The 23,293-nt window shown below is 39.8% G+C and overlaps 3 protein-coding genes across 11 annotated transcripts in view; 2 read left to right on the top strand and 1 right to left on the bottom strand.

The window, feature by feature from the left end:
* Positions 1–80: 80 nt before the first annotated feature.
* On the top strand, positions 81–6,198 carry mastl (microtubule associated serine/threonine kinase-like). 3 transcript variants are annotated; one of them, XM_085468057.1, is made up of 13 exons: positions 81–401; positions 487–624; positions 706–845; positions 936–1,024; positions 1,115–1,221; positions 1,346–1,505; positions 1,871–2,019; positions 2,155–3,225; positions 3,566–3,707; positions 3,833–3,853; positions 4,785–4,898; positions 5,010–5,111; positions 5,463–6,198. In XM_085468057.1, the coding sequence occupies exons 1-13, from the start codon at positions 231–233 to the stop codon at positions 5,618–5,620; spliced, it is 2,562 nt and encodes an 853-aa protein (XP_085324183.1). In that variant the 5' UTR covers positions 81–230; the 3' UTR covers positions 5,621–6,198. The 3 variants fall into 3 exon arrangements, with proteins under 3 accessions (XP_085324183.1, XP_085324184.1, XP_085324185.1); XM_085468059.1 differs by having other exon boundaries at positions 305–366; XM_085468058.1 differs by lacking the exon at positions 3,833–3,853.
* A 543-nt stretch (positions 6,199–6,741) lies between these two features.
* Positions 6,742–16,347, bottom strand: acbd5a (acyl-CoA binding domain containing 5a). Of its 2 annotated transcripts, XM_085468055.1 has the most exons (14): positions 16,274–16,347; positions 15,856–15,993; positions 15,395–15,523; positions 15,032–15,152; positions 13,682–13,754; positions 13,301–13,418; positions 12,681–12,929; positions 12,395–12,586; positions 11,934–12,028; positions 11,637–11,847; positions 11,224–11,426; positions 8,631–8,690; positions 8,379–8,488; positions 6,742–8,038 (listed from the first exon to the last, which is right to left on the bottom strand). In XM_085468055.1, the coding sequence occupies exons 3-14, from the start codon at positions 15,489–15,491 to the stop codon at positions 8,026–8,028; spliced, it is 1,542 nt and encodes a 513-aa protein (XP_085324181.1). In that variant the 5' UTR covers positions 15,492–15,523; positions 15,856–15,993; positions 16,274–16,347; the 3' UTR covers positions 6,742–8,025. The 2 variants fall into 2 exon arrangements, with proteins under 2 accessions (XP_085324181.1, XP_085324182.1); XM_085468056.1 differs by lacking the exon at positions 16,274–16,347 and having other exon boundaries at positions 15,856–16,139.
* Positions 16,348–17,909: 1,562 nt separating this feature from the next.
* Positions 17,910–23,293, top strand: part of abi1a (abl-interactor 1a) — a 48,560-nt gene continuing 43,176 nt past the window's right edge. For all 6 annotated transcript variants that reach the window (XM_085468049.1, XM_085468046.1, XM_085468048.1 and 3 more), the window contains exon 1: positions 17,910–18,103. In XM_085468049.1, the coding sequence (XP_085324175.1) occupies positions 17,987–18,103 (117 nt within the window). In that variant the 5' untranslated portion in view covers positions 17,910–17,986. The remainder of the gene's footprint in view (positions 18,104–23,293) is intronic.

Raw genomic sequence — 23,293 nt, 5'->3', positions numbered from 1 at the left:
ACGGCCAAAATTAACTAGCGTCTAATTACACTACACAGGTTGTTCAAGTACAGGTTGTTCTTTTTCACGCAGGCGCTTTCTTGGACAACTAAGTGGGGTCCCCGTGAAAGATCTGCGGAATTCAAAATTTCAAAACAAACCAGAGAATCCGTTCTTTTGCAAGTGCGTGTTGTTTACTTTGAGCTGGCTGGCTTACACAGACGTAACCCTCATTCTAAAGCAGTTAAATAATGGACGCAGAGGAAGAGCATCGCTCGTGCGCCGACGTGAAATCTGTAGGTCATCACCCTAAACTGCCGTCTATCAACGATTTCGTCGTGCTGAAGCCCATCAGCCGCGGGGCTTTTGGCAAGGTCTACCTTGCACGTAAGAACTGCAACGCACGCTTATATGCCATTAAGGTTAGTGGGTTTTTAACCTGTGCTTATTCTAAATCATTAAAGGGAGATCTAGCCTACTTAAATGCACATTTCTTCTGCCTCATAGGTGATGAAGAAAGCCGATATGGTGGATAAAAACATGACAAACCAGCTGAAGGCAGAGCGAGATGCCCTCGCTTTGAGCAAAAGTCCCTTCGTGGTTCACCTGTTTTACTCCCTTCAAACAGCCACCAAGATCTATCTGGTAACGCCCAGAGATGAAAAAATAGACTCGCGTTAAACATGTTAATGACCCCGTTTATTAAGTCATTGTTTATGCTTACAGGTAATGGAATACCTCATTGGTGGAGATGTCAAATCTCTCCTTCATATCTATGGCTATTTTGACCAGGATATGGCTGTAAAATACATCTCAGAGGTCGCACTGGCTTTAGACTATCTCCATCGTCATGGTATAATTCACAGGTACTTTTACAGTGCATGCAAATCTTGCACTTTCATTCAATTTGATCGACGTCAATATGCATTTTTGAACTGTAACAATTTTTTTCCCAGAGATCTGAAGCCAGACAACATGCTCATATCCAACGAAGGCCACATTAAACTAACAGATTTTGGCCTTTCTAAAGTCAAGCTGGACAGAGGTTTGACTTCCCAGCAGCTTTTGCACATTGTAACCATCACCTTTAGAAATATTATTAATAGTTCCTTTACCTCTGTGCTTTCTATATTAGAGCTGAGTCTTATGGATATCCTCACTACCCCATCTTTGGCTAAACCCAAGAAGGATTATTCCCGCACGCCAGGCCAAGTCCTCTCTTTAATCAGCTCCCTTGGATTTGTAAGTGAATTCAAATCACTTCACATGCAGGAAAACAATCAGATGTGTTGTTTTGTGTGTGTGTGTGTGTGTGTGTGTGTGTGTTACATAATTCCTATTTTTTCCTTTATTCTGTTAAACACAGAATACACCAGCAGCAGAAGGCAAGCGTCACTGCAGCGCTACTGTGGTGTCCAGTCCCATGTCGTGCGGCAAAATAAAACCAAGGAATAAATCTCTTGATTCTCCTGTAATGAAGAAAATAGATCGCCTGTCTTCACCTGCGCGCTACCCTTGGAAACTGAGTATGTCATCAAGGACATTTTATTTTGGGGGGTTGATTTATTTATTTTCTTTTTGCCTACATTATGTTAGAAATTTTACTAAAAAGGGGAAATATTAAGGGTTCCCGTTAAATACATGCTTTAAAGTTGGTAACAAAATGGTTATCAATATACCATGAAGTTACAACATGAAAGCATATGATGCAGATTTTTAAGTGATAGGTCATTATTAGCTGATGCTGTCAGGCTGTAGTAGACAGCCAAGAGCTATCCTCTTGGCATTTTGTCATTCTTTGTTCACGTGGAAAGACGAGTTATGCAGATAATGAAAATGTATGCTAATTTCGCCTTTATTCAGTTTTTTTCTTCTAAATTTTATCTGATAGGACCAAAGAGCAGCGTGTTTAGTCCTCATAATTTGACAAAAAATCTGACTCCCACATTGATGAAGACCAGGAGCAGGTTTCAGACGATGAGTGCAGGCAGCACTACTGACACTGACGGTGGCACCAGTCCACTGTGGGAGTGTGAGGAGGTAAGTGGATTTTCTTAATTCTTATTTTTATCCATGTGTAATTAAAGACCAATAAAGTTTTTTGGCTTGGAGTTTCCTGTTCATAAAGTGTCTCACTCACATTTCATTCCATATTGTGACTTTTTTTTTCTTCAGAAAGAGAATGAACACATGAATGACCAGAACGGGAGAGGGCGATCTGAGTTGAAGGTGCCCAAAGAGGACAGTCCGCCCACAAAACGGGACACTTTTTGCTTTTCTGATAAGGCCTCTTGCAGTCAATCAAAAAAGTCAAATGAAGCTCATCTTGTAGAAAATAAATCCCATACGAACAACCAGGAGTCTGTCTCCACCGCTCAGGAGAATGTTTGTCAATTAGCAGTTCCCTCATCTGTGAAGAGAACATTTTCAGATTTACAAAGAAGTCCAGGGACGCCAGAGATCCGAGCCAAAAAGAGAAACACAGACTACAAGAGGTTCTATGAGATTCCTGTGGAGACTGAGAGGTTTCACACTGGCTTGACTGGAACATTTTCCACCATCAAAATAGGCGACTTCATGGTCTCCACTGAAGGGATCGAGGCAACTGAAGAGCGGGTGCCGAAGCGCTCCAGTCCCGTTGCTGTAGCCAAAAGTCTGTTTTATGAACTGGAAGAGCCGGTGGAGGATATATTTGAAGGTGGAGCCAAAGACCTGTCACACACGAGTTTCACGTCACCACTTCCTGGGACAAGTGACATTTGTAGGAACCTGAGCATGGACTCTGACGGGTCTATGCACGAAATGTCTTTCACTATAGACAGCCATCCATCCCTCCAGCCAACCGAGCCTGTCAAACACAGGAATTCATTATCACCAGAGGAGGACAAAGAAAGTAAAGACTCCTTCTATACTGCATCACTACCAAAAACTCCTGTGGCCACTGTTGAAACACCTAAACTTGGTCATTTTCTGGAGAGAGATGAATCTCGCTGTTTCTTTGCGAACCGACTTCCCGAGCTCGCTTGCAGTGATGCGGAGTCCCCTTTATTCCTCAAGCCGCGAAATGTCGTGGCCTTCCGTAGTTATTGTAGCTCCATTAATCGGTCCAACGTGTCCGGGGTGTCCCGACTTAGCATTGGATCTGTGGAAGCTATGGACGTGTCCACAACGGCTTCTTATAACGTCGCATCTGGAGCTGCAACACCAGTGCAGAAGAGACCCAGCTCCAGTGGTTCTCTCTATCAGGTAGGCACGGAAGGACGAGGAATACAGCAGTCTGCATAGCCCCAGAAACGCAACCTGACGCTCTCATTGTTAAGACAGTACTTTTATTTTTGTGCTCAACTAGAGTAATTTTGCTTGTCTCACAATTTAAATCAATTGCTTTTTTATCTTATCAACTTCCTGTCCTCTGACTTTAAGTTGACTTTCTTCTAATTGGTTGCCCCTCTTTAACTGAAGTTCGAAGATCTTCTACATATCTGACAATGACAACCACTTTAATAAAGTTTGGCAGTCACAGGTTACATTTATGATTCAATAAATTATGTACATATTAATGAAATTAATGCTTTTGTTTCCTCAGACTCCTCAGCCCATGTCGACCTCTCATACCCCTTACAGGACTCCAAAGAGTGTCCGAAGGGGAGCACTGCCTGTTGAGAGAGTACCAATTTTAGGAACCCCTGACTATTTGGCTCCAGAGCTTCTTCTGGGAAAACCACATGGTAAGAGAGAGAAATCTTCAAAAGTTCTGTAACGATGACAAAGCCAAAGTCAGTCAGTCTCAGTCTTGTTTTAACTGAATAGTTTTCTTGACATTGTAGCTCTTGTGACAGGCACTCTCTTTTAGTTTCAGGAAGTGGTCAGTGTGGTAAGTTTTTAACATTAATGTTTCTTTGCAAGCGAGCTTGCATGTTCCCCGTCCTGCTAATACGCTGTAGGAAGTGAGCGGATTCCTGCCCCGTTTCCCTTTCCCCGCTGTTTCTGCCCTTTGGATCGGTGAACAAACTGTGGGCCTAATTAAAGGGGAAAGGGATGGTGGTTCAAGTGTGTGATTCTAAAGGTTAAAGCATTGGGTCTTTCAAGTCTCTTTTAACACCATTGTGCCAGCAGGGGAATCAGATTAGCTGTGGCTGATGTGCTTTTAATTTGGCAAAAAAAGATTTTCTTCTTTTTGTTCTTATAAATCTATAGAATTTGAGCAATTCTGACACACTGTCAATGCACAGTGGCACTGGCATCACACAAAATGTCATCTAATAATAACTTATTGATCTGCCATGCTGTTATTAATTCAAATGTTAACACATTGAGGGCAGTGTCGCCTGGCAGTTGCACAATGCCATTTTGTAGCTTGATCGCTGCTATTTGACTTCTGTGACATGGATTTATTTATCTATTGTCTTATTCGCTCAGTAGTAGAGACTTATAACTGTAATCATGGTTTTAAGTCTGTGCAGCTATCGAGAACTAAAAAATAAGTCTTGAGAAGCACAACGTTTGCAGGCACCCTGTTTGTTTTACCCTCAATTAACTCTGCCTGTTTTAATTGACATCAAATTTTAATACGAACCAATCCTAATGATTTGTTTTTAGGTTTTTGTATGTGAGAATGAAAGAATGTTTTCTTCCCCAGTACTCAGTATCTAACGTAGTCCCTGCTTTTGCCACTGCGGTGCAGTTAGTGTGCACTCTAACAGAAATCACAGGGAAAAGTGAGGCGTTTGAGGCCCACGGCTGTACAAAAATGTGACTATTCCTTCTTCTTTTGTTGTTGTTGTCGTTGTCGTCTACCCGGGCAGACTTCATGGTGGATTGGTGGGCGCTTGGTGTGTGTCTTTTCGAGTTCCTCACAGGTGTGCCGCCATTCAATGACGAGACGCCCCAGCTGGTCTTCCAGAATATTCTGAACAGAGGTGGGTTTGCTCTTCTCTTCCAACCCTCAAACACAAAACCATCTAAAATATGTAACTCATTAAGCTTCTTCTCGATTACCAACACGCCTACGTTACTATCAACTATTGTAGATATACCCTGGCCTGAGGGGGAGGAGGAGTTATCTGTAGACTCCAGGAATGCCATTGAAATCCTGCTGACCATGGACATGACAAAGCGCGCTGGCTTAAAAGGTAGAGACCACCTTTCAAAATAAAAGACCAAAAGAGAAAGAAACAACTGGCTTTATAAATAACTATCCCATGAAGTGAAAATTTCAACAGTATTTGTCATCCAAACAGAAATAAAGACATCAATAAAAATACAAATTATTATATTTTTTAAACATGAATAAATAAGGAAAAATGTAATATAAATACAGAAAATTCACCCCATTTTAGAACTGATTAACTTAACATAAAATACTTATACCGACTTTAGAAGTTGGAAGTTAATTTGGACCTATGTTCTCAAAAACAAAAGAAGAAGAAGAAATGGGCTGTTGTGTGTTTTGCTGTTTGTCATTTGCCTATATTTTCCATTAGAACTGAAGTGCCACCCCCTGTTTCACGGCCTGGACTGGGACAACCTGCAGAACCAGCCGATGCCTTTCATACCTCAACCAGACGACGAAACCGACACCTCTTACTTTGATGCGAGAAACAATGCTCAGCACATTGCCGTGTCCGGCTTCAGTCTTTAGAAGTTGTTCTCTCGCTCGAATGTATGATGCGAGAGTGATTTTTAAACACTTCAGACCATTACCTTGGATTTCTGCAAGTAAATGCGAGGTGAAGATGTGGATTAGGGTGGCTTTTCCGTTCGCTGTTGTAATATTGTTTTTAAAGAAAACATTTTACATTTGCGCAATCAAAAAGGGCCACTTAGCTACAAGAAATATCTTTTTAATGTTAGCACTACTGCGTTGCATTACTCTACTAGCAAGGCATCCCTTTATCTGGTGCTTGATTTTGTTGTGATGAGGATGTTAAAGTTAATATGCTCCATTTTCTGCTGTACTGGTACAAATGTCATGTTTCAGTGTTGAAGAAAAACATATTCATAAATAATGTCTTATATACTGTGTAAATTTAGTGTAGCGTTGTTTCAAGACAAGACTGTTACTTTATCCCAGCAGGACTTCTTTTATGTAATGTTTCTAATTTTGATTGTTGTATCCGCTCAGTTTTCCACACTACTGGTTAATTCTTGCTACATGTACAATTTTATCTTAATTCTGAGGAAAAAAGAAAAAAGAAATAAAACCTGTTTGTAACAAGATGTGTGCTTTGAGTATTTTTGCAGAATTTTATTTGGAGAAAAATCTCAACTATACACTTCTTAAAGAAATTAAATGTGAAGGGAATACCAGGAGATGAGCAGTTACACAAGGTGGGCTGGACCAGGCCATAAAGTGGTATAAACCCAGCAAGAGGACTGGTATCTGCTGCCTTTTGTGAGGTGGTCTGCCACCCTACTGCTCATCTACATGTACACTCAGAACTAAAAGATCCGTCACTTGCACCCTGTTCTCTTCACAGATGAGAGCAGGGTCACACTGACTATATTTGACAGATGTTGAAGAGTCAGGTGAACGTTAATCATCTAACATGACCAGTTCAGTGATGGTCTGGGGAGGCCCATCCAAAGCTCGACCTGCGAACCACTTGTACTCCGAGTGCTCTTACGTATTTGGGATGAAATCCTCAGGCCCACAACTGCTGCTGGTGTAGTGGGCACAGTGTGTAGGCAGTTGTTGCTGGCTATAGTAGATTTATTGTGAGGTCTCAAGTAACCACTTATTTGAAATAAAGTGGACAAACCTGCTTTGTGAAAACTTTATTTCAGGCTGAGATTATCACATGCAAACACCACTCTATCCACAGGCAGAGAGGGTGAGAAAGCCTTAGTACATTTCAGTAGAAAGGTAAACTATTGCATTTTTTTTCTTTAATTAAAACATAATAGCGCTGGAAAGATCAGTGCTAATGCAGATGCCATACTTTGTAAATATGGCATCATATTACACACAGATGCAATTAAAATATTGCATTTTTGTTTGGACTGTACAGCTATTGTATACAATTTATATGGAGGTCGCTGCTCTGCAAACAATTCACGATTACTATCATCCCAATGAAATTCTTCACACATTAAAATGAAACAACACAGAAAACAAAAATGCATAAACGACACAGACGGTGACAAACATTATGCATTAGATATCGGATATCAGATTGGAAGATTTCTGCTAATTCATGGCTCACTAAGTAGTACAATTAGTCTGAATTTGGTCCAGAAATGCAAGGGTTATGCTACAATAAGAGAATGTAAGAAATCATAATGCCTACAGTACAAAATACCTTGTAATGCTGAGGCACTTCTTCTATTTAGAAACTGAAGTACAAAACAATCTGAAGTGATGTGCAGACTGATATGTAGCAAAACCGTTGATGAAAACATCCTGAACCTGGTCTGACCTACACACAAACATTCACTTCAACAGAAATCTCACTTTTACAGCTGAAAGCTGGCCAGCAACGTCTTCATTGCAACTGTTGCTAAAAGCAATAAATATTAACTTAGAATTAAAAAGAATCTCACATTTCAGTACATTAATACATTTATTCCTCATTTCTACAGTAATTACAATATTTTACTATAGCAGCATTACCTGGGCAACTAATGAAAGGGAATTGGGGACATTTCTAGTAACATCAAATGAAACCTTAAGCTGAAAACGCCGATTTGTGTGCAATAATATCTCAGTTACGGAAATAATTGAGAAGCTACTCTACAGCTGGACTCAGACCATTTCTTACAGAGAAAAAAATCCAATACAGTAGATTCATCTTGAAACAGTTGGATAATCACAGACAGCAAGCCCATACTTTCATCTTCCTTTGTGACTCCACATCCACGCTGCAACGCGCCTGAGAGACTGCTTCCTCGCTCTCGTTAGTTTTAGGGGCTTTCTTCATAGTGCAAGAGCTAATTACTGGGCCATGGGTCTAAGCAGGGGAAGAGTTACAGCCATTAGCAACCCATCCATAATATTTTGGGGATTTGTTATTGTCGTGCCCACGGTGATTTAAGGTGTCACTAGGTTCAGTTGATTCGTCTTTTGGAGAAAAAGAAAAAGGAAAAAATGAAATTAGTTAATATCAGAAATACCTGAAAAGTGTGGGACACTTTACAAAAGCAAAGACTTTTTTTTTTTTTTTTTTTAAACCTTCTTAAAGTCAGACAATCTTTTAAGCACTTTATAGCAAAACCACTGTAGCCAAAGAAATGGAGCGAACCTCATATGAGTCAATACGATTTTAGTAAGATTAAAAAACAAACCAAAAAACTTCCACTCACTCATCTTTATTGTTAACGACCGAGGAAAAGTCTGTTAAGTGCAGATTGTGAATTTTCACCTAATTTTGGACTATGTGTGTTGTCCATATATTTCTTACCTTCTCCTCCTCTGCAAGTATAGGCGGATAAGCCACTGTACCACAAATGGCCATATAAGAGCAAAGGCCAAACTGGTTGGTGAAATGTCAAAAGGCCACCAGGACGGTTTCTAGGAGGACAAAAAATATACATTGCTATTACAAATGAGACTTGTTAACTTCTAATAATGAACACATGGTTTAAATTAATTGAATCAGCTGGAAATTCAGTAGATTGTTTTCAAAAATTTAATGAAGACTGCAACCGTTTACCTGACTCCTATTATTCACTGGGGGAGATGCATAAGTAGGAGACAGAGCCACTGATCTTGCCTGCCAAAAGAAAGAGTTCATAATCTGTCATTATGGGTACATTTAAAAAGAAAGAACTTATATTTATTTTATTAGTGATTTATTAAGCAATTCATTTAACCTTTATGAGATTTAATTTAAGAAACTATTTTATTGAGCTAGTCTGTTTTTTTTATATTTGTTTGCTGTCAAAGTGATTTCCCAGCTTTTGGGATAACTGAAGTATATCTTATCTTAAATTTCTAAAGCCACATAGAAATCTATATATTATATATTTTTGATATTGGTTTTTTTTGCAAAAATTTTACTTCCTTTTTGTAAATGTTATTAAGCGGAGCAGTTAGCGGATTCCAACAAGCTAACTTTTAAATGAATGTCTTTTGCAAACTCCTTCTGGGTAAACAGTAAGCATCAACAGAAGCTGAAGGTTCTTTGTGTCCAAGGTCTGGACCGTGGCTAAAAAAATATATATTTATTTGCTTTATACACACAGAACTCATCCTGTGCTACATCCTGAATATGATACAAACTTCTGTTTGTTTTCTTAGAGTCATCTCTCCCAGTAACTATTATTTCAGCTGCTTTTCCACTTCGTCTACAAATCTGCAACATCTCTTTCTCAGAAACCATTTCTTGTGAGTTACTGGCCTTATCCACTTGCAAGTAGCCTTTAAGTCCTTATTATTCCATGTCCTTTTCCACTGGCACCAAAAGATGGTGACAGGTTAACCTGCAGTTTTGGATGAAAAGTGTCTGTCAGGCCATGTTAACTTTTTAATATTAGAGTAAATCAAAATATGGGACATTATCTAAATGTGTGAGACAGGATGGAAATGAATGATATTCAGTCCCACCTGAAGTGGGATACCTGATCGTCCTAATGAATTCAATACAGCAAAATATGGCCAGATGCATTTCATCTACCTCACATCAACGGCGAATTACAAATGACTGATTAACTGAACATGTCTGTTTTTGGACTGTGGGAGGAAGCAGCAATACAAAGAGGAAACCCGCGGAGGCACACGGAGATCCTGCAAACTCCACACAACAAGTGCTAACCACTGCACTGCTGTTTTATGTCAATAGTCTTATTAAGACAAGGTTCTTGGTTCTTGAAACAAAGACCAGTTCTTATATATAATTTATATAAAAAAAATCCATGTAGTTTAGCATAATTCACCACTACGTGCATCATATTTGAATTCAGCTCTTCAAACTGTTGCCTTTCACTTGTTTTATTTATGACACTATGACCACCTGTGTTTCCCTTCTCTGTCCTAATGTCACTGTGTATAAAGTGTAACCACTGCTGTTTGAACTGCAGCCAATTTTGGACAGGAGACTCTTGCACAATCCCAGCTTCCTGTTAAAATGAAATACACATAAAAATAAACCTGTAGCATTATGATAAGAAAGCACCTACTGTATAGAGAGGTTACTTAGTTAGCTTCAAGTTTTGTTTACTTTGTCTTCTTCAATATTTTACAGTAAGTTATTATCCTGTCACTAGCCAGCTGTCCAGTCCTGTAGCTGATGCTACTTTATTTAATAGATCACTGAAGATAATTAAAATTGCCTAAACATTATAAAATGAGTAGTACAATCAAATTCCATTGCCAGCTCATTTTACACACCATAGATAGCTTAACATTGCTGTCAGCCTTGCAGTCTAAACCGCAGAAAGCCACCACGAGTAGTTTAATCATTTGCTGTATAGTTCTAAGTTTACATATAGTGTAATTATGACAGGAAATTTTGATTTAGATTTAGTCATAGTTTTTTGACTAAAATGTCATAAGATTATGTGTGTGTGTGTGTGTGAGATTATTGTCGCTTAAATCTAAAGCTGATTTAGTTAAATAAAACAAAAAGTTGTAAAAGTTTGCCGTGTTTTTACAGAGGAGAGCTTCACATGACTTACAAAGTTTTTTTCCTGACATCAAATGTGAAATGTGTCCGTATGCCTAGTCGAGTCAAATATGCATGTCTGTCCTTACTGCACTAGATTAATTTTCAAAGAATTATTATTTTTAAATAAATTGTAAATAAATATAAATGATGAATAAAATAATACTGACATTTTTAAAAAAGGCAAAAAATAAAAAAAGAGAAGGTGAGCTTACTCTTTTTTTTTTTCTACACAACTTACTTAGCTCTGATTGGCTGTCACCTCGCCAGACTATTTTCATCTCTTTGTTATACGCTGACAAAAGTGTATGTGCACTTTATCATAGTTTTCTCTTTATGCATTAATTTTTATTTAGCCATTACCTTGTTTACATCAGGAAAAAAAAAAAAAAATAAATAAATAAATAAATAAATAAAAGGTTGTTATTTTACTGATCAACGATCAATGACATTGACACAGCTATGTTTATATTTAAAAAAATAGTGTTATATTTAACTTGCTTATAAAGACCAGAAAGTATTCACACAGAGTGGAAAGATGTAGATAACACTTGATGTTATCTATTATTTTTTCTTAGTTAAGCCTCAAAGAAGCCACATTGTATTTTTTGTTTCGAGTCACTTTCATTGAATATCATCAGACCTGGCTTGCAGTTAGAGCCTCCAGTGTGTGCAGTCTCTCCAGGACGCTCTGCATGTCCTCCTGCAGTCTGGCCAGCGCCACGACGATCTGCTCATTCAGGTTCGCTCCAGGTGTTCCTGCACCTCCCCAGTGGCCCCCGTCTCCATCTCCAGCACTGTGCATGGGCATCTGAGAACCAGGGCGAAGGCCTGGAGACCTGGAGCCTAAAAATAGAACGGAATTTGAATAACTGACACATGCTCGGGTGTCAGCGCATACAATGGAATGACAGTCTTTGTGACACTGAAAGGCCACTAAATGGAAAAACAAAAGCCACACAGAGCTGCCGGCTCCACAGAATCATGCTGTCATCCTTGTGATTGCATTTCATAACATTTAAATGTGAGTGTAAAACCCTGTGAATGCAGCCTTACCCCTTCCTCTTCTGACTGAAGAGCCACCAGGCACAGTCACATTCAGCCTCTGTGACATTGCTCCACCTGCCTCTCCATCTTCTCCTCCACATCTGACAACCTGCAATGGACCCTGTACATCCTCCTGAGTCTCCCGTCTCTCCTCCAGAGGCGGCTGGAGGTGGTTCTCTTCTTCATCCAAATCATCCAGAGAGCGGTTATGCTCCGAGTTCTTCAAAAAAACAACAAGATGAGTAAAAAACAGTCCAGTTGGCTAAACCCAGCTGATATTTCTGTGATGTTTAAGTTTTTACTTGCCTCTTCCTGTCCGAACTGGTCCACAGAGTCACAGTACACCTCGCTGTCTGAGTCGCTGGTCAGGTGACTGGGTGCAGACGCAGCTACACTTGGATCTAATGTCATTACAAAGAGGGCAAAAGGGCACACAAAACTCAAGACTTGTTCTCCATTATGATGACTAGTCTGCACTGTAATTACCAGAGTGACAAAGAGGAAGTTCACTGAATTAGGGGCTTTTTCCTCAGTTTCTACAGAACCATTAATTTTCTCCATTAAGCCTGTCCCAGGAGCAGCGGATGTGTTAAGTGTTGAGATTCAATGTGTGCTGCAGCTCTGGGAATGAAGCTTAGCAGATTATCTGATCACATGGTGCTCAGACAGCTTGAGTGTTGGTGAGTCCTCAATGACTGTTTTGGACCGCTGTAGGGATGTACTGTGGGCTGAAACAGAGCCCTATGTTGGAATATCGGTTTTCCTACCTGGATTGTGTCCGTTGAGCAGAGGCTCGCCAAGTGAACCCTCCTGGGACTTGTCGCTGTTCAGAGCAGCTCTGGAATGACTGCCATTGGTCAGATGGGTGGCCCCGTTAGCGACTTTACCGTTTGACAGCGGAGCTTTTTGTCTCCTAGCTAAAGTTTTCTTCTTTGGTTGTGATGGTCCAGATTTTTTGTCTGTGGAAAAAATATAGAAGATAGAGGAAATCTGCATCTAACATGTAATAATGTCATTTCAGATATTCATACTCAAAAGGAGCAACTTTGTTACCTTTTCTGACCTCCCTTGTCACCATTTCTTCTTCTTCTTCTTCCTCCTCCTCTTCCTCCTCCTCATCGTCATCTTCCTCCTCCTCCTCCTCATCATCATCATCATCCTGCAGCGCATCTTCCTCTGACCTCACTTCCTTCTGTTTAAGCCTTGCAGGCCGTGTCTCCAGAGTGCCGTTCATTTCCATGTTTCTAACAATGCTCTTTGCGACACTTTTTGATGCCATTGAATTCATCATTGTGCCAAACCCTACAGACACACACACACACACACACAAACAGAAAGAATTTTATAAGCTCACGAATACTTGCTTAAGATGTTAACATATTAAAATGAAATGTGTCCATTTCTGATTGTAAGGGGAACCTTAACTGTGGTAAGCTACAAGCAAGCTTTCTATGACTGCTAATAAGGACTCAAAGCATCTGAGCTACAACACCAGACAGGAAGTAAAGTATATCAACAGACCCGTGTGTTTACACAGTAATGTACTTGCCTTCCAGTTGCCTAGCAAACTGAGTCAAACGGGCTGAGCGTATAACAACAGGCAAAAAAAGAGGTTAAACTCCACATCACAAAGTAAAACGTGTGGGCAATCCACCTGGCGAGGAAACACCAACCTGTGCTCAGGTCTGATATCTGCGCGATCTTTTTCTTTTCGTCCACCAGCTCGTAGAACGGGCCGAGGACCTTTAACAGCTCCTCCACCTCGTCAGTCATGGGCATCCCCTCTAGGATCTGAAAACCAAATCCAGAGCGAGCACAATGAGAATATTATCCCACAGTCACAAACAACCAGGAAGTGCTTTAAATTCAAAGTACCGGTATTGCGGCATAAATTATTTGGTGTAACAGGGTTATTCCTGATTCAGATGACTGTAAAGGCAATGTATCTGTGTTACTCTTCACATGGCTTGTGTCATTTGATTACACACAAGGACATGAAACACGGACAGATTAAAAAGGTGCTTCAAGAGGTGGGAGATGGACGGCAAACGTACCAGTTTCATTTCATCAACATAGGATGCCATTGCTTCTTCTTTGGACATTTCTCCAAGAGAATTCCAGGCATCCCTATCACAATAAATACATAAATAAAATAAATAAAAGCAAGCGAAAGAAGAAAACATGCACTGTTATATAATTTTATAAGGTGGAACACACAGAAGAGAATGTCATGTGTCAGCAAAAGTGTGTTTGAAGGCCTTTGTGCCAGTTCCAGTTTTCAGCTGAGTCAATATGGAAAGACTATTTGAGGACACAAACTAATTTACTAACTTTGGATCACAGTCTGACAGACACTTAAACATTCATTAGAAACTGTACCTACCCATGAAACGTGTTCATTTAGCCTTTATTTAACCACGAAAATATCATGTTTAAGATTAAAAATAACTTTTTCAAGGGTGTCCTGGGCAGAACAGGCAGCGGTGCAATCAGCAGCTGCGTAGAAACCAGGCCAAAAACAGGGCAGGAGAGTTCAAGCAACTGCCTCAAAGTCCTTTAAAATTCATTTATGAGACCAGATGCTTAACAGGTACAAACAAATTGACCTTTTTGGTATTAATCAAGTTATCTGAATCTAAACATTTAAATGACTACAGAAGGAATAAGTCTTGAGACCAAAAACAGTAACATCCCGCACTTCTTTTGACCAACCTAGTAGATCAAAAACTGCCTTGCAAATAAGAATATAGCTATATCTGAGTCTACAGAAGGACAAAGCAGATCATGGTGAGCAAGGGCTTCAAGGTTTGTGATCAAACTCAATGCTTAATGACAGACAGTATCCAGCATGTGTAAGGACTGAGAAAACACACAGGTACAAGCCCCTCCTTGAGAGAAACTGTCCAGCTTTGTGGGTAAGAGGTAACTGATATATTTTAATGAGTCCAGAGATCACCTGACACAGCCTGAGCTTAACAGAGTGAGATTTTCATTTCTGAATATCACAAGCTGTCTTGATGTGATCGTCAGAGAATAATAAAATATGATAAAACATTACAGCAACAGGGTTTGTGTCTGGGGGACTATTCTTAAAAGTACACTGATCCACATAGATTTAAAACAAGGAGCGTGGGGAAGTGCATGCATCTTCCTGTTACACCATTAGTGCAGGAGAAATAGAGTAGAATAGACTTTATTACACACATCGAGGGAAAATTGTCTTTGGTTCACCAAGCCATAAACAAATCAAACAAATCATAGCAACACAGCATCTCATTATTTAGTATACTGATTGCTCTTGGCACAAATTATTCCTTTTATACCCTGAAATCACATTTTTTTCCCCATAGAATTGAGTTCTGAAGGAATCCTAAGCGCACAACCACCACCGCCCCCTAACTTACCATTTCGCCTTTCCAACTACATCCCAGAAGCCAGGTCGGGGTATGCTGCATGGTCCCACAGTGGCCTGTTTATAGTAGCTGTAGAACTTGAGCATCATGTCATTGGAGGGCTGAAAGGGACCTGAGGAAAAGAAAACTCTCATCACATAAAAAAGCCTTACCCTCCACGTGCAGAGTTGTGGCTGATTTCTATTTCTTTCAAATCTGTGATGGCTTGGGGACAAAGTGGATTATTTAAAGCGCACAAGCTGCTGCACCGCACCTGCCCGGGGGTAGCTGAGCTGGTTGAACTGGCCTGTGTGTGTATATATGTGTGTCTGTGTGTGAGAGAGAAAGAGAGCTTCGAGTGAGGTGTTCACTCACCATTCGGGGGTAAACTCTTGATCACCTTCACGGCGGCATCAAACCTCATCTGGGTCAGGCGCCCTTCATCTTCCACGCAGACGCTCTCCACCTCCATCGTGTCACTCGCAGACAGCACAACAACAACACCTGCAAGCAGTAAACAAACTCACGACAACTGCAAAAACAAAACGTTAAAAGCGTTTGTTTATAGCATTTATGCTAGCTCGGAGCAGCAGTTTGGTTTGTTTTCGTCTGCAAACGAGCAGACTTTTGCGACGCTAATGCGACCAGCTATACTTGAAAGTTAACTGTCTACAATATGTTACGACCACCAGTAGGAGGAGGCTGAGCCAGTTGGATATCTAGGACACAACGTTTAACGTGTGGCACAGCTTTAGCGACACTGTCGTTCCCGCTAAACGGTATCTACGCTGACACACTTTCGAGGAAAAAAACCGCTTAAAACCGTCGTTACTTACCGTTAAAATCACGGGCCTATCTGTTTGTCAGAAGGCGACTTGTCATTAGCCCTTGACCAGACGCCATGAACAGCACACACTGTGGGAATTGTAGTCTTATTGTTGTATATCGACGGCGCCTACAAACTCCACAATCCTCTGCGTCCACATGAAGAAAACAAACAAAACAAACTGTGAAAATATGGTTTGGATATAAAAACAACATATTAAAGTCAAACGAGTGAGAAAGCTGATGAGAAGTGAAATATATAATGTTATTTCGCTCTTATGGCTGAAAACACAAACTCATGTCGCGACAGTTCGACACGCAAAACTACATATCCCAACATGCTCTAGACAGATCCATGTTTTTTCTTTCCCCCTCCCTCTTCGTTGGAAAACTGATAGGTCGATAGCAGAAAAAAGCTAGAGCTCTCACTTTGTCCTTAGATCCTTTATCTTATCTGTCTGAAACACGCCTTCTTCCCTAAAGCTGCGACACTGAACGCGATCCTACAATAACTGCATGCAATATTCTTCTACCTAATTCCTCGTCCACACCTCGCGACATACATTCTGATGTAAAGTGGACTTACATTACATATACACATTACATATAAATACCCTGCTAATATATATTCCCACATCTGTATAGGTATGTATCTTTCTGTATCTGTGGTTCAGTATGAACTCAGGGCTAGAGGTATGCTTAAAACATATATAAAATAAATATTTTCTTCAAATCAAATCAAAATTCTTTATATTTTGCTTTCAAGTAGCCAGATGTTCTTGTATTATTATTTTTAAGTGCTCTTGAGCAAAAGTTCCCCAGGCTTTCTGAATTCTTTCTAAGTTTTTCTTTGGGTATGGGCTGCTGAGGATTTTTTTTCCTGTTCATTAAACCCCTTATAAAACTGACCTGTGCATCATTTAAGCATAAGGAAAGAAGCCCAACTCAAGAGAGGACCCACTGTTGTATCTATGCATAACTTTTTGTGCACTTTATGTTCAATATATGTATTTTTGTTGTGCCTGAAATGAACAAATAAATGAATGAATGAAATGAAAATGAATGACTAACAGACAAACCGGTAAAGAACCAATTTTTAAATTTAAATAGTGTCTTTAGGCACTTGTTTTACTTTTAGTCTCATCTAAAAAATCCCAAAGATAACACAGTTTGACAGGCATAAATAGAATTTTTGAACCAAAAACCTAAAAACTCAGCACAGTGTGCAGTGCACCCTTAAAAATTGAGGACAAGTGGAAGACAAAAGAAGAGGTGCTAGGCCTAAAAAGCGATCAACAGCAGATAAACAGTGTCTGGAAGTCTTGTCCTTAAAAAAAAGAAAGAAGATAAAACCCCGAAAGAGACTGGACTCATCAAAAAGACATTCAAAAGAAGACAATCAAGCGTATTATAATTGTACAAACTGGTTCTGTCTTTCATGCTATATTTCGCATGTATGTTCGCTCATGTTTCAATAACATGTTTGACATTTTCCAGGAAAAATATCTAGAAATGAAGGCTGGGTCAAAATTTTGCTCAGTACTGTCACAACAATGAATTTAAAATGTCTAAAAATGTTCTATTAATTTTAAAAATGTAGCATTTTCTCTGTTGTTATAAAAATGTTGCCATTTAGAATATTGTAGAATATACTGCAGTAAGATAACGTTTTATTCTGCACCATTTCCTTCAAAAAATAAAATAATAACTCACCTAAAATTACTTTCTTTATTCCAAAATTACCATTTTCATCCAAAGTGAATTAAAATTTCTAAGTAAAACTGGTCAAATACATATATTCACTGTAAATTATCAATTTGGCTTTTTTTTCTACAAATGTTTTCCTAATATATCTCAAATACTCTCAAATACACTTGTTTCTCCTGTTCCTTGTGCTGAATTAAAATGAAATAAAATCGAGAGTAAAATGTTCGTACACAATATTGCGGATGTAGTGATCCTCCTCATTAGTACACACGATCTTCGCTTTGACGTTAAGCCAAAGCGAGGGCAGGCAGGAATCCCACAATAGCAGGCAAAGGTTTTTTTTTTTTTTTTTTTTTGAGGCAGAGCTGGGCTGGTGGCTGTTTCAATCAAAGGAAAGGCAGAGAGGGAAGGGAGGCTCTGCGGAGAGATGTTAAGATGGCAGAGCTACAAATGTTGTTAGAGGAAGAGATTCCGGCCGGTAAAAGAGCGCTCGTGGAGAGTTACCAAAACCTGACGAGAGTAGCAGACTACTGCGAGAACAATTATGTCCAGGTAAGTGAGTGAGCCACAGGGTTGTTGTATCTGTGGTCCGCCTTTTGTCGCGGAAAGCTCCGGACTGAATGGTTGTTGGGACAGGAAACGTGGATAAAGAAGTGGACTGGCTCGTCAAATGATCCCTAAAAGCTCGGAGCTGTGATAACACTTTACCCACGGGGCTTTTACGGCCGTGGGACGTTTTAAAGAGCCCCCGTCTGCCCCGCACCATTGATCACATTCATTCCGTTTACACAGAGGGTGTGTCTACTTTTTCTTTTTTAACAAAAAAATTAGTAGTACACTGGCTCGCTTCTAAACTGCCTCCACTGTCACTGCTGATAAGGAAGGCCCGTGTGTGTGTGTGTGTGTGTGTGTGTGTGTGTGTGTGTGTGTGTTTTTAAGGCAGCCCATTGATTATGTTACACCCTATCCTAAAAAATAGTTTTATTTCGAGGACAAAGTTACACCAGTTTCGTTGCTTTAGTAGTGAGTTGGGTTTACGTGCGTTAAAGTGAAAGCCACAGTATAACTACAAGTCCACATGAACGTAGCAGCCCTTTACATTCCTTAAGGTCAATAAACTCACCATTTAATACCACAAAAACAGTTTAAGCCCCCCACTGGTATACTTCAGGGACGTTAAAGTGATGCTATACTGTCTACATTATGGACTTGCGAGCACTTAGTGCAAATGCTCTGATGTTTATTGTTGCTGCATTACTTCTAAACTGTTAAATGTACTGTAAAATCATAGAATGTGCAGAAAGCAGCTTGTTCAGGATAATATAGTTGGCTTGGAGCTGGGTTGTGAAGCAGAGAAGACTATAAAGTCCTTGTTAGTTGGTCAATAAAGGTTGGCAGTATTGATTTTTTTTTTTTTGAAATCCCTCATTCAGATTATTCATGCTTTAATTTCTGCTAGGTTTCTTTTTCATAACAAGGCAGCTAATTTACTGTAACCTAATACAGGGAGTATTACTGTGTCTGCGTGCTGTTTTTTCTAGAATAAATGTGGGCCAGGATGTGATGTGACGTGATTACCATGCTGCAACTTCATTACAAAGTCTAATAACCACCAATGGCTTTGCTTTTTTTAGGGCACTAGCAAATGTGGTGAGCCGCTGCTAAAAAAGACAGAGCACCAATGTGACAGGCAAACATTTGCAGTGAAAAGAGAGCCCACATTTTTTTTTTTTCTCAGCAGGAAGACAACCCACCCATATCAGCTAAAGAGGGTGTGTCCTCTCCAGCTGTACTCCCCAAGGACTCCCTGTAATTTTGTTTTCTTCCTTGTCCTCGCAAGATTAGGCAACTTTGCCCTGCGGCAGGGTGCCTGCACAAATGCTGCAGGGCAAAGCTTTGACTACTTTGTCTCATTTTTGAGGCCGTCAAGCAGCTTTTCTTGCCACTTTTGCCATAAAGTTGAGAGTTTTCGTTTTCTTTGTTTCCTGTGAAAAGCAGTGCTGTGGAACTAAACGTGGGAATTTCCTTGTTATGGGATTTTCTGTGCTACAGCCAGTTGTAGAACGAGAGGTCTCAATGTGATTTCCCACAGTGAAGCAATACTGACAAACTTTAAAATTAAAATAGTCACTTAAATCATAGTTTGTCTGCTGTAAGTTCATTTTTATCAGCATGCCTCGTTTTAAACGCTCGCACTCAGATCTTGTGGTCGAGATGGGTTTGCTTTTTTGTGTTGAGCTCTGAAGTTATTTAAGCTGGTGCGACACAGATAAATTTATATCTGTATGTAGAAAAAGAAACTCGACGATCAGCTGATTCTCATATAAGCAAGCGTTTGGCAACTGTGGGGAGGAAGAACTCCCTTTTAACAGGAAGCCTTAGGCTCATGAAGAGTGCACAACTGGTAGAGGGGTTAGGAGAAACTATTTAAAACTTTTTAATCGTAACAATATTGATTACTAATTTCCAGTTTTTGCCCCTTCCTTCCTTCCTTCCTTCCTTCCTTCCTTTATTTATTCTTTTCCGTCGTTTTTGCTGCCTTAAATGAATTGCTCAGTTTGTTTGTGCTTTGTCCAAAGTGACTTGCAGTTAGTGCATTTGGGGACTAGAACCAGCCCGATTTCATCAGATTTCATCACATTAAAACTAGTAAAATAGGCTTTTCTTCTTCTACTTTCTCAAAAATTACTTGTAGATTGAGCTTGATAACGCATGCTTTTTTTTTTTTTTTTTGCCGTGTAGATCTTTAGAAGATGCTCCCGAAATGGTGTCATAGGACTCAACCCCCTCCAAACTAATGAGCTGAAAACTCGCAAGAACATCTCAGCGGCTGCCTTCTGATGTCTTTATGTGTGCGTGGCTGTACATAAAAGGTGCAGCAGGAGTGGATGATGCTGACGGGCCGCAGCTCAGTATTTGATGTAAATTTAGTTCAGACTTTAACTAAACTGTACAAAAAGTTCTGCGGCGTGCGTCTGATCCTGCCTCTGTATTTTAGTCGAGCACCTTGTTTGAAGCGCTGACGTCAAAAAAAAAAGAGGGATTTTTAAGCTTTTCAGCACACGTCGCCAGCTCTCTGTGAAGCGAGTGCACTTTTCATAAGCCCTTTCTGTCTGCTGCAGACACTCTCTCCTGCTCTCTGTGTCTGATAGAAACGCACACACTCGAAAACACGCGCATATCAACATGCCTCAGCTTGAATCGGCCCGTCTTTTCTGCACTCCTCCTTCACATTTCCATCCCTGCTTCTTTCTCTCTGTGCTTGTGTCATCGGCACTTTGGGGTTATGCGGACTATAGTGCAGCTCAGCGGGCTGAAGCAGATGGTGAGAGCTCTGTTTAACCAAGGACAGATCTCTGCCCCACTTTTCCAACTTGATAGTGACTTTTGTTGGTCTGAGAGCGCGTTTCGAGCTGTGCGTGCGTGGCATATGACACACTGATGGGTCAGAGTTATGCTTCCTGTTTGCCCTGCTGACTCTGAAGACCGACTCCCTGGAAATGCCTTTTCTGTGTGTCAGGAAGTGCCTCTAAAAACAAGACAAGATTCGCATTAACATACCTCAGTTCAGTTTATTCTGATTGATCTTTTGATTAGAAAACTTGGAATATTTAGCTGTTTTCAAAACCCTTTTTCATTCATGCAAATCAGAGCCATGTTTGTGTAACCTCTGCGACAAGGACGCGTCTACCGTATGCAAAGTGGGCCACCTGGCCATGTTGGCTAGAGGACGCACTGAGAGGGTTGTCAGCACAGTAATGACACAATTCAGGCTTTAATAGTCATGCTTAGGCTGTATTTGTTATCTATAGAGCTCAGGAAACAACATCATAAAAATGAATTAGTCAGCTGAGTTATTTTTCAAGCAACAAAAGCCAAACATGCTCTGATTTCATCTTTTCAGATAAATGTATTTAGGAATTTCTAATAAAGGTTATTAAAAAGAAGCTAAAAACTAAAAGTATGTGTAAAGAAAATAAAAACAGCTGGACTGATGAAAAAGACTAAAACTAGCTGAAACAATTTTTTACTTGAACAAGAATTGTTATTATTTTTACTTTTCGACGGTGTGTTTAAATTTGCCAAACCAACAAGGATCAGGAAGCTAAGATTCCTCTACAGCATGAGGAGATATATTTGTATTGTAATGTCTATTTTCCACTGACAAACACCACCCACATCATGGTGATTTAAAACCAAAACTAAACGGAAATGACCAAAACCCACTTTGGAAACTAACCGAATGGAAACTAAACTGAAATTAGAGCTAATAACTATAATTGATCGGTTTCTTATGTGTATATCATGGTTAACAGGATCTTGGGGAGCACTACTGCATATACATTTAATGCTATTTGTGGCCCTAAAGGCAGCTGCTTACTGTCTGGATAATTCTGCTGAAAGCTAAAAATGTAAAACTAAAGCTTATCTAAACTTAATAAATATTTAATCTTTAAACTAATAGTGACAAAGTGGTTAAAACCAATAAAGGTTTTCAAGCAAACATGAGTACCACCCAGATTGTGGTAAAAACGTTAACAGCAGCTTATCCTTGTTCCTTTTTTCTTGGTCTTTGGGCAGGTATCCATCAAATGTCTTAAGAGTTCGTCCAACGAAAGTTCAGAGTTTTTTGTTGTTGTTTTTTTTCAGCATAAAATATTGTGCCCGTCAGTTTTTTTTACTTAAGGATAAAATCCACTTTTGTTTGTCAAATGTTCAAAAAGTGCAGTAAAACCGACAGATTTCTGTTAAGTAAGGTAACACAGACTCTGTGTTAACTGTATGTGAACAAGTCATGCTTATGTGCATAGTCACTGTTTAAAGGCCTTCTTTAAGCCAGATCTCAGCTGTCATAGGGCAAAAGGAGTGGTACACCAGGACAGATAGTCCTGCCGATCATATTTAACTCTCTCATCATTTAATCTCTACATTTATAGTCAATAAATCTTTAAAATTTTCAGCGGTCATTGTGCACGATCATTGTCCAGTCATTTCCAAACAAGGAAAGGTGTTTGTGGCACTTAATGTATTTTGAATGGATGCTTTTCTGACACTCCTGAAGCCACCATACAGGGCCATTGTGTATTGTATGTATGGTCGGCAAGGTCAGTCTCTCAATTGCCCCTCGAGGATAAATAAAGTCTTCTGAATCTGAATGTTTCCACTATCTGAATACCAGCAATGCACACGCCTTTACTACACTGATAATTGGGAATTCCTTAGAAAGGTCTTGCCTGCAACTTGGTCCAAATTCCTGATGAAATCACAGCGATGTGTGGCAGCGCTGTATAGTGAGATGTTTACAACGGAAAAAAAGAAAAAAGGGGAAATGGAAGTGTTATGTAGAAAACCAGGAGGTCATAAGTCAGAGTAAATTCTGTCTTGCAAGAAAGTGTTTTTTTTTTTTTGTTTTTTGTGCTGAGGCAGCACGATGCCCACTTTTTCTTTAAAAAAAGGAAAAAAGGAAGTGCGGGCTGCTCCTGAATGAGTTGTTTTAAAATATGAGCTTGTGATCGATGCTGGCAGCATCACATGTAAGAGGCGAGGCCTGGCCATCGATCAGTAGTTTGACAATCCCGGTCATATAACCTTGGTGTACCTGTCCTGTGCTGCTTTTCCCAGGAGAATTCGTGAAAGTTTTTCTCTTGGAAGAGGGCCAGTCTTGCCTAAAGGTGATAAATATAGGTTTGTGTTTTGTTTTTGTTTTTTAACATAGCTTTGCCTCTCTGGGTTACTTTGAGT

The sequence above is a fragment of the Copadichromis virginalis genome, linkage group LG9 (assembly GCF_057382275.1).
Source record: "Copadichromis virginalis isolate Kocher_CV1m ecotype Utaka linkage group LG9, C_Virginalis_male_GT1.1, whole genome shotgun sequence".
Classification (NCBI taxonomy): domain Eukaryota; kingdom Metazoa; phylum Chordata; class Actinopteri; order Cichliformes; family Cichlidae; genus Copadichromis; species Copadichromis virginalis.
The sequence above is the reverse complement of the archived record's forward strand: the minus strand, read 5'-3'. Positions and strand labels throughout refer to the sequence as shown.

Coding starts and splice junctions, on each gene's coding strand:
- mastl (XM_085468057.1), top strand. CDS start 231: ATGGACGCAGAGGAAGAGCATCGCTCGTGCGCCGACGTGAAATCTGTA. Junction 402..486: donor CACGCTTATATGCCATTAAG/GTTAGTGGGTTT, acceptor TCTGCCTCATAG/GTGATGAAGAAAGCCGATAT. Junction 1,025..1,114: donor TAAAGTCAAGCTGGACAGAG/GTTTGACTTCCC, acceptor TTTCTATATTAG/AGCTGAGTCTTATGGATATC.
- acbd5a (XM_085468055.1), bottom strand. CDS start 15,491: ATGGAGGTGGAGAGCGTCTGCGTGGAAGATGAAGGGCGCCTGACCCAG. Junction 13,419..13,681: donor ATGTTGATGAAATGAAACTG/GTACGTTTGCCG, acceptor TTTGGTTTTCAG/ATCCTAGAGGGGATGCCCAT. Junction 12,029..12,394: donor GCTCAACGGACACAATCCAG/GTAGGAAAACCG, acceptor TAATGACATTAG/ATCCAAGTGTAGCTGCGTCT.